This window comes from Arachis hypogaea, chromosome 9 (genome assembly GCF_003086295.3).
Source record: "Arachis hypogaea cultivar Tifrunner chromosome 9, arahy.Tifrunner.gnm2.J5K5, whole genome shotgun sequence".
NCBI lineage: Eukaryota > Viridiplantae > Streptophyta > Magnoliopsida > Fabales > Fabaceae > Arachis > Arachis hypogaea.
In genome coordinates, this window is record NC_092044.1 from 20671837 (window position 1) to 20682644 (window position 10808).

Consider the following 10808-nt stretch of genomic DNA (forward strand, 5'->3'; position numbering starts at 1 on the left):
TTAAGGTAATTTTTTAGGTGCTATTTGAAATTAGAATTTTTTTTATAGTTAAATGCAGTGAGTTGCACTATTAGTTGGTCTGTGTCTTTTTCTTTTTTTTTATCCATAATTGAGTAAAAGAAAGGAATTAAATTAAGAGAGAGAAGGGGCCCCCAGGGGGGGGTGGGGCGATGGTTAAAGGGGAATTGTGGTCAAATATAAGAGGAACACAAAAGGCACGTGACCGTCCGTCTAAAAGAACAACGGCTTATCAGGCTGTCCACGTGTTAAAGTGCTTAAAATAATAATGCAAGTGGCAAGTGGCAACAGGCAACAGCCACCCCAAGTCATTGAGGGAAGAAGGTAAAGAAAAAAAAAAAAGGAGCACACCAAAGAATGAGTTGTCTAATTAGACTTTACCTTCAACAGTGGTAAGCTAAATCGGAACGCATAACAAACAAATCAACACAAAACCAGGTGCGTTGAATTTCTACTGTTGCACTTGCACACTACACACACCACACACCACGTTCTCTCTTTTCTAATATATATATATATATGTATCTTTTGTTTGTTCATAGTAGCGAGATCGAATAATAATCATGGAGGGTGTGAGTGTGAAGAATCCACTGTTCAGAAGTGAGTCATCCATTGGATACAACTACTACTACCCTGAGCAGAGCTACACCATGATTGAGAAGAGACAGGTGTTCCTGAGAAGCTACCAGTTCTGCCGAAAGAAGAGTCTAGTGGATAGAATCAAAGGCTCTTTGTTCAGAGTCAAGAAAGTCGTTTGGCTACGGTTAAGGTCTGCTCGGAGGTTGAGGCTGCTCATTTTCTCTAGGCTCAAACGCGCTTTCTATTATCGCCGGAGACGCTTTTCCCGCCTCTTCAACGCAACTCAAACTTCCTCGTGTCTCTGGTAAACGTCTACATGGAACTTATCATATGGTTAAGTGGATTTAGCCACCATCATAACAAAGATTGAAACACTACCTGTTTCTCAATTATTCACCCTTTTTTTTTAATTTATTTATTAGTAGAGACGTAACCTCATACGTTATAATGTTTAATAACTGCTCCCTGTTCTTGTCTTTTTCCCTGTTGGCGTTAGCAATAGAAATTGATGTGTGTAATTGTGTAGAACTAAATTGGTCGTCGATGTTGTTGCCATGTAGCTTAGGAAAATGTATACAAATACAAGACTACTACTAATATTAAATTACTTAGTTTAATATTTCCAGATTAGTTTAATTTCTTTTCAAATGTTATTGAGAAACGAGATTGGCAAGGCAGGAACATGGAAAGCAAACAAAAAGGGGTCAAATTGGGAAGCAGGATTTCATGCGCAATATGAGAGATTAGAAACAAACTTAGAATAATCCCAAGGTGTGTAGGATGGTAACTACACTATAGTAACTAAATTTGTTAGGTGTACGAGTTACGAAGAAGCAGTGTAAACGCGACGTCGTTAAATTTGTGATTAAAAAGAGAGAATGGGGATGGGGAATGTGATGACAGCTTGAAAACCCTCTTAATTTGGGATGTGAAGTATTTCGAGGTTCCAGGTTTGAATGGATTGGAGAATCTCTGCGGTCATTTTGCACTTGAGAATTCAGATGGGATAATTTGTTTACAAGTAATATTAGGTAATTAATATATTTTGAAATTATGTTTAAAATATATTTTTTAAGATATTTTTTAGTAATTAAAATTTAATACATATAATTAATTAAATCGTATTATTTTTGTTAAAATTAAATTAGATAAATTAATTTAATAAAAAATCGATAAATTAAATATTGAATCGGTTTAAATTAATATTCTTTTTTATAAAAAATAATTACAATAATCATATTATAAAAATTTTATGTAATAATAATAATATTTTAGTTATTTTTTATAATAAGAATATTGTAGTCATTTTTTATAAAAAAAATATTAATTTAGATTGGTTTAAGATGTAGTTTATTGAGTTTTTAGTCAAATTAATTTGTCTGATCTAATGTTAACAAAAATAACATAGTTTAATAATTATATGTATTAAATTTTAATTATTAAAAAATATATTTAAAAAAAGACGTTTTAAATATTTTTATTTGAGTGGCTCCTACATTTTTTACATGTTAATATTACAATTTTTTTAAATTATTTTATTTATCTTAAATTTTAAATTATAAATATTAACTCTAAAATTAATTAATATTAACTAAGTAAAAATTGAAAACTATTTCTCTTTGTTTATATTGCGGGCTTATAAATAATTTTGTACGTAGCTTTTAATTTCTCATGATTTTCATTATTATTTCCTTTATTTATATTTGAGCCCATTTCTTTCTCGTAAAATAATAAATTATTCGAACTCAATATATACTTTTATAATTAATCTTGATCAATTATCTATAAGTATTTATTTCGGTACTATTATAAATTTATATATATCTAGTACAATAAAAATGTTGTCAATTATTTCATTGTGTTTTCGAAATTTATATCAGTTGAATATAAACATTGAATAATGGTATAAATTATCGGGTGAAATCGAATTTATCTTAACCTATATTCGACTTTAAATATACATTATATTTATTTTTTAGATCCTAACACAATTATAAACTCGATGAAACCTAAATATTTTTGGATTATAAGTATACCGGGTCCAAATCGGATAAAAATTGGTCTTTTAAAAGTTTAACAATAATTTATAAAAAAACTTATTTGTAAAAGAATTTATTTATGATACACTTATTTGGCATCGAATTTGGTGGTTTGGACCATTAAATGGTCCCATAACAAAACATGTTTTTTAAGTTTTTTTAATAACTGCTAAATAGTCATTTTTTAAATTTAATTACAAATTAACCCCATATATTTTATTTAATTATCAAAATGATTTTTTATTTTATAAATAATTATTTTATCATAAATCTATCATGTTTATTAACAATCAAGAACAAAAACAATAACGAATTAGATCGTCCGTTCATCCTAATAAATTTTTTGGCTATTCCAATCGATTAAAAGATTAAATTTGATCCGTCACGCAACCTGAGGTCTCACAATTCAATCGATTGCTTTTGTTACTCAATCGATTAAATTCACCAAAACAATATGAATTTGCCTAATTCAATCGATTGAAATTTGCTACCAATGGATTGAAATATGTACTACGCCTATTTCAATCTTATTGTCATTTTTAGAAATTATCTTGTTATTTATCTATTTTATCTTTAAAATTCTATGTTCAATTTTTGCGGTTTTATTTTGATTTAGATATTTTAATCTTATCTTTTCCTTAATATTAATATTATAAATTGGTGAATAATCCATCACCAATTATTCAATATCACCATTGAAATCGTGTATCATTTTCTTTGATTATTAAAAATTTTATTGTTTTTGTTTGAATAATCCATCACCAATTATATTAGGTAGCACACTTAGAGTATATTAGAAAAGTACGTTAATAATTTGAAGAGAAAAATTATTAGTGTAAATTTATTTTTTTTTAAATTATCTTTATTGAACTATTTTACTTTTATTCCTTCAAAACATATCTTAATAAAAATATTTGTAACAATAATTTACATCCAATAAGAATATCTTAATGATATTACTGTAAAAAAATGGGTAGAAATTTTTTTATTTAACGAAATTGACAAAAGATTTTTTTTAATAATAAACCTCTATTTAAGAGTAATATTGGAATTTAAATTTAGTCACTAATTATCATTATATATTGCATATAAACATCAAGAGTATATTATTAAAATAGTATGATAATAATTTAAAGAGAAAAATTATTCTTTGTACATTTAATTAAAAAAATTACTTTATTTAAACTATAGTGTAAGTGGAGCCATTTTTATAATCTTATACTGAGAGTGAGCAATTTTTTTAAGTGAGCCATTTTTATTCTTTGTACGTTAATAATTTGAAGAGAAAAATTACCAAAACTATATTGGACATCAAACACTCTGTATTCCCATTATATATTGTTATTTGTTATAGATAAGTATGGTTTCTTAAAATTTTGGGTGTCCAAGCCACTACTCGCCCCCTCTAGGTCCGTCCATGATTGCTAGCTAATTAATAATAAAAAATAATATCTATTTACTTTTTAGTATTTCTCAATGTTTGTGAATTAATAAAAGATAAAAAAATATTTTTTCATTACACAATAAATTTCACGAATAAAGTATCGAAACGAATAATTGCAAAATTAGAGATTCTATTCACTGACCTCTATTTTGTAATCAAAATGATGGTTTATTCTCGGAACACTACAATGAAAAACTTGATTAGACCTTGCTGATTGCTGTAATGGTGATTAACGATGAAGAAATAGTGGATATTAAATAGACGGATAAAAAATTAAAAAAATTGGTATTGAGTAGATGAATGTTCCAAAGAAAAACAATAAAATTTTTAATAATCAAAGAAAATGATACACGATTTCAATGGTGATATTGAATAATTGGTGATGGATTATTCACCAATTTATAATGTTAATATTAAGGAAAAGATCAGATTAGAGTATCTAAATCAAAATAAAACCTCAAAAATTGAAGATAGAATTTTAAAAATAAGATAGATGAATAATAAGATAATTTCTAAAAACGACAACAAGATATAAATAGGCGTAGTACATATTTCAATCGATTGGGTAGCACACTTCAATCGATTGAATTAGGCAAATTCATATTGTTTTGGTGAATTAAAGATTTTGAAGCATTCAATCGATTGGAAATTTTAAACAATCGATTGAATTGTAAGAAACACACATTATTAGTCATTGTTCAATCGATTGGGTAATATGACCAATCGATTGATTTTTGCGAAAAATACGCTGCCCAGTAATTTTCAATCGATTGTTTAGTGGTAAATTGTAATCCAATCGATTGAGTTATAATTCAATCGATTGGTTTGATAGTCCAATCGATTGATTTTCAAGGAAACACGATTTTATGATTCTTCACGAACGTGACGGATTAAATTTAATCTTTTAAACAATGGAATAGCCAAAAAATTTATTAGGATCAATAAAAGATCTAATTCGTTATTGTTTTTGTTCTTGATTGTTAATAAACATGATAGATTTATGATAAAATAATTATTTATAAAATAAAAAATTATTTTTATAATTAAATAAAACATATGGGTCAATTTGTAATTAAATTAAAAAAGACTATTTAACCATTATTAAAAAAATTTAAAAAATATATTTTGTTATGAAACCATTTAATAGTCCAAACATTGTGGACCACCGTATCCTGAGCCCACTTATTTATAAAGAAAAAATTTGTTATTGAAAAGTTGATATCCATATTTGAATTTGAATTTGTCTATAAATTTTAATTTAATGTTTTTTATCTATTTTTTAATTTAATAAATGTGATTAAAAATAAAATAACAAATTTATAATTATTAAAATTAATTTAAAACATATATACTTTATTAATTTTCTTAAAGTTTACATAAATCGAATATATTTTTGAGACTCTTATTTAATCACAAATCCAATAAAATCACACAAAATTAATCCCTAAAATATTTAAATTCAAGCCAGATTTTCGAACCGAGCCGAATCATGTACAGTCCTGTAAAATACGAATCAATCCCATAAATTTACGGTCTTTTGAACTTTAGTAAAATCCACTTTGAAAATAAAATAATGTAGTGTAAAAAATAATAAAAAAGTTGAATTCTCATACACAAATCTAACTAGTCAGGTGTATGTGATACAATTCAGCATGCTTTCCGCAGCTTACAAAAATGCACATACTAAAAGTTTTATAACCCAATTCACTGCCAGCAAAATGGATAAAAAAAAAAAAGAGGAAAAAAAAAGAAACAGAACAAAAGAAAGACGTTTTTTACACCTTGCTAAATGACATTTGAAAATTTAAAAAAAGCAAAAAAGCCCTATCCTCAAATTCATCTAATATCAGCATTGGCCCAATTTCACTTTCCAACAGATAAAAAGTTCGGCCCTGCGGTCATTTTATAGAAAAAATTCTACATTTATAATATATTTTTTATTATTTAATATTTTTTTACATATTTTTTAATTTAATCTAAAAAATATAAATTAAAAATCATACTTTACTAAATAATTAAAAAATTGAGAAAATCTATTCTCTTATCTATTTAATTCTATTCGTCAGATATTTGCTTTTAATTTTGATTAGTACATTTTTTTTATTAGTATTTGTGAAATGTTTTTGTTAAAAATTTTAAAACTCAATTCAATTCTCTTTTAGATTATTGTAAATATGGATTAACATGAAAATCTATATATATATATTTTATATATATATATATATATATATATATATATATATATATATATATTAGAGTTTTCGATTCATAAAGCAACATCAAATAAGAAATTTTATGCATAAACAAAAAGACAAGTACAAATAATCATAGGTACTAGATTTTCTCTAAAAATCATTCAGTGAGATCTACTGTTATAAAGAACTTAGGCATAGACTTCTAATATAATTAACATATAATTGGAATGCTTAATAAACTAACCAAAACTGAATCAGAATTGCATTGATCAAAGTTGTCATAAAAGTTTCAAGTTCAATAAATGCTGAAAATACTCTTATGAACATTTCAACTTGGTTTAATTCAAATATTTTACATGTCTTTAAAACTTGATATTTTCTCCATGTAACTATAGTCCACAGAACTACTCAAATTTGAAATACTGAAAGAAGCCTTGGCAATAATATAAAAAAAGGTTGTTATTAGTATGAATAGTTTAATAGAATTTTGTTCCATGAGAATCTTCTATAAATTTAATCTTCACTACCACAATACTTCTATTTATAATATATTAAAACAGAATTAAAATTAATATTTTAGTATTTTTTATATTATGTCATATCAGCATATATTACTAACTGACACAATTTGTTTATTACTTATCTAATTAAATTATTTTTTAATTTTTTTATTTTTAAATAAATTATTTTTAAATTTTTTATTTCTACTTCTCATGTGCTTTGTTATTATAGTTTAGAATTTTCTTTCATTTTTTTTTCACTTTCATAATATTTATTTTTCTTTAGATTACTTTTATATAGGACACTATATACTTTTAATGTTAATATTGTGTCTCTTTATTAGGTATAAACCTAACTCATCCTCTTTTATACTCATTCTTTCTTATGATTATTACATAAAATTACAACTTAAAAATATTTTTATTTTCCTTTTCACTCTTATTATGTCATTTATTCATTTATTTTTTAGGTTACTCTATTCCTTTTATATTCTCTTACTTTTACTTTTATATAAGATACTATATAATTTCAATATTAATGCTATTTTTTTTAATAGATATAAATTGAGTAATAAAACATAATTCATCATCTTCTTTTATAATTACTTATTCTTATGTTTTCTATATAAATCAATATTCACTTCACACTTTTTTATTTCTTCTTTTCACATAATATCATGTCTCTTATTCTTTTTTTTTTTTTCATTCTTATTAATATTCGGTTAATGACTACAACTCTTTTTTTTGTTTCCTAAACATATGTATTAGATAATAAATTTTTAAAAGACTAGACCTTTATAATTTTTTAGTTTTTTTATTTTTGGTCTAACTATATTCATTTGTTATATCATTTATATATTATATATTTTTCTTTTAACAATTTATATTTTTTTAATATCATTTAGTTGTAATATGTTGAAAATATATAGTACTATCATGAGTCATGAAAAATAAATTAAAAATTGAATGCTAATGTCAATTATATATCATATCCTTTATAATTCTTTTTAGTTTTTTTCTCTTTTAATCTAATTATATTCATCAATTATATCATTCATATATTACTTCTTTTTCTTTCAACTATTTATATTTTTTAATATCATTTAGTTGTAATATTCTCAAAAATACATAGTATTATCATGAGTCATGAAAAATAAAATTAAAAAATAAAAAGTTAATTTTGACTATTGAAACAATATATTTAAAATTGTATTTTATCTAATAATTTCATATTTGTATTATGATATTTAAATATAATCTAAAAAATAAATAAATAAACATGACTACTCAGAAGAAAAGAACAAAAATAAAGATAATAATATGAAATCAAATAAATATATTTAAATTGAGTATTTTAATAATTTTACTTAAAGTCAAACTTCTGTATAAATTTTTAATTATACAATTATTAAATTTTAAATTAATTTATACATTTTATATAGTATATATCCATTTTATTTTCGAACAATACGCAAATCTAAATCTAGTTACTCTGGTTGTTGTATTACTCTATTAAGTAGGATAATGTCTTTATATTTGAAATTTTTAATATATATATATATATATATATAACTAACCAAACACTGATTATATCGAAGTACATTTTTATAATAGTCTATGAGATTCACAAGATTATTTAATTTGATCCTTGATATTCTAATTTTATTATAGTGATTTCTTAGAATATTGAGTTTTAAATAATTCCTAAACTCATTTTCGGCGATAACACAATTATTTCGGTGCTAATGTGGCTATGATATAAGTCCCTGAATTTCACACCATATAGTTCTGTCACTCTCCTCTCCTTCCTCTCTCTATCCACCGTATTCTTCTCCTTTAAACTCTTCTTGTCATTTCTCTCCCCTCCATCTCATCCTCTGTCACCTCTCCTATATTCTCTCATCCCTCTCCTCTCTCATGCCACCACACTTCATCCCCCAAAATCAAACACAACCCGAATCTTGTGAACAATAACATTAAGATGAAAATGGTTACCTGCATCCATTTGGCAGTGTGCTCACTGATTTGTTTGCTCACAAGACTCAAACTCCCCATGTTCATCGCCGATGATGCATGTTTCGACGATTTCATGAGACCTCTCAACAAACTCAAGGCCATTTCATAAACTTTAAATTGAATCACAAATAAAAAAAATATGATTGAAAATTAACAGTTTTGATTGAACTTCATCTTGATGAATCAAGATGGGGGTATTCACACAAGAGAAAAAACAAGAGTACTAAATTGAAAGGAACTGGAGAATAAAAACTAAAATTAGGATCCCAAGCATAATCATGGATGAGATGGCGCAAGGTGGAGACTATATGTGAGGCTTTGAGGATGAAGTGTGGTGGCGATAGAGGAGAGAATAGGGGAGGGATGAGAGAGTGAAGGAAGGTAAGTCGAAGGAGAGAAAGAGAGGAATGGAGAGAGTTGAGGATGAGAAGAGAGGGAAGAGGGATGACAAAAAGAGGTGTGGTGGAGGGATGACAAGAAGAGTTGTGGTGGAATGGGAGGGAAAGAGAGAAGGGTGGCGGAGGTGTAAGGTGTGGGGTCTAGGGACCAGTATAATAACCACATTTGAAAGAGTTAAGTCATCATCGAAAATGAGCTCAGAAACCATTATGGTGCTCGAAACACAATCTGAAGAACCACTATAGAAAAATTGAAACTTTAAAAACTAAATTAAATAATCCGTAAAATCTCAAAGATTATTATAAAATCTACTCGATTACATTGTGTTACGGACCCGATTCCCAGGTCCACCAACTTGGAGTAACTTTCGCACCCGATTAGCCGAGCCCCGACCCTACTCGTGGTCCGGACCGGCCCTATAATTCCTAACCGACATTCGAAATCAAATATCCATATTATCTTAATAGATAAGACAAAGATATCTACCCCAAAACTATATAAAGGGGAGTCAGAGGCTCCCTCAGGTACATGATTCATTTTACACACTGGTGCGCGTAAATTGTGATCATCAACAACGGCGCCAAAGACTTGGAGCTCTCAAACGTGAATCACACTTTGTCACAATTTTGCACAACTAACCAGCAACTGCACTGGGTCGTCCAAGTAATACCTTACGTGAGTAAGGGTCGATCCCACAGAGATTGTTGGTATGAAGCAAGCTATGGTCATCTTGTAAATCTCAGTTAGGCAGATTCAAATGGCTATAATGGTTTTCGAATATGAAGATAAATAAAGCATAAAATAAAGATAGAGATACTTATGTAAATCATTGGTGGGAATTTCAGATAAGTGTATTGAGATGCTTTGTTCCTTCTGAATCTCTGCTTTTCTACTGCTTTCATCCAATCATTCTTACTGCTTTCCATGGCAAGCTGTATGTTGGGTTTCACCATTGTCAATGGCTATCTCCCGTCCTCTCAGTGAAAATGGTCCAAATGCTCTGTCACAGCACGGCTAATCATCTGTCGGTTCTCAATCATGTCGGAATAGAATCCAGTGATTCTTTTGCGTCTGTCACTACGCCCAACAATCGCGAGTTTGAAGCTCGTCACAGTCATTCAATCCCTGAATCCTACTCGGAATACCACAAACAAGGTTTAGACTTTCCAGATTCTCAAGAATGCTGCCAATGGATTCTAGCTTATACCACGAAGATTCTGATTAAGGAATCCAAGAGATATTCACTCTAGCTTTCGCTTGTAGAACGAAAGTGGTTGTCAGGCACGCGTTCATAAGGATGGATGATGATGAGTGTCACGGATCATCACATTCATCGGGTTGAAGTGCAGCGAATATCTTAGAATAAGAATAAGCATGAATTGAATAGAAGAATAATAGTAATTGCATTAATACTCGAGGAACAGCAGAGCTCCACACCTTAATCTATGGTGTGTAGAAACTCCACCGTTGAAAATACATAAGTGAAAATAGTGTTCATTGGCTTCGGCCCCCAGAGAGGGAACCGGAATAACCAAGACAAAATGGTCTCAGAGAGAAGACCCCCAATACAATAGTAAAAAGTTCTATTTATACTAAACTAGTTACTAGGGTTTACAGA

The 10808-nt window shown here is 27.6% G+C and overlaps 1 protein-coding gene across 2 annotated transcripts; it reads left to right on the forward strand.

Annotated features, from left to right (window-relative positions):
• The first annotated feature begins 313 nt into the window (after positions 1-313).
• LOC112710656 (uncharacterized) lies at positions 314-1216 on the forward strand. 2 transcript variants are annotated; one of them, XM_072202721.1, is made up of 2 exons: positions 314-456; positions 561-1216. In XM_072202721.1, the coding sequence occupies exon 2, from the start codon at positions 582-584 to the stop codon at positions 903-905; it is 324 nt and encodes a 107-aa protein (XP_072058822.1). In that variant the 5' UTR covers positions 314-456; positions 561-581; the 3' UTR covers positions 906-1216. The 2 variants fall into 2 exon arrangements, with proteins under 2 accessions (XP_072058822.1, XP_025618762.1); XM_025762977.3 differs by having other exon boundaries at positions 315-456; positions 564-1216.
• Positions 1217-10808: the final 9592 nt, after the last annotated feature.

What these genes read in the sequence shown, in the direction of transcription:
- LOC112710656 (XM_072202721.1), top strand. Translation starts at nt 582, where the DNA reads ATGGAGGGTGTGAGTGTGAAGAATCCACTGTTCAGAAGTGAGTCATCC.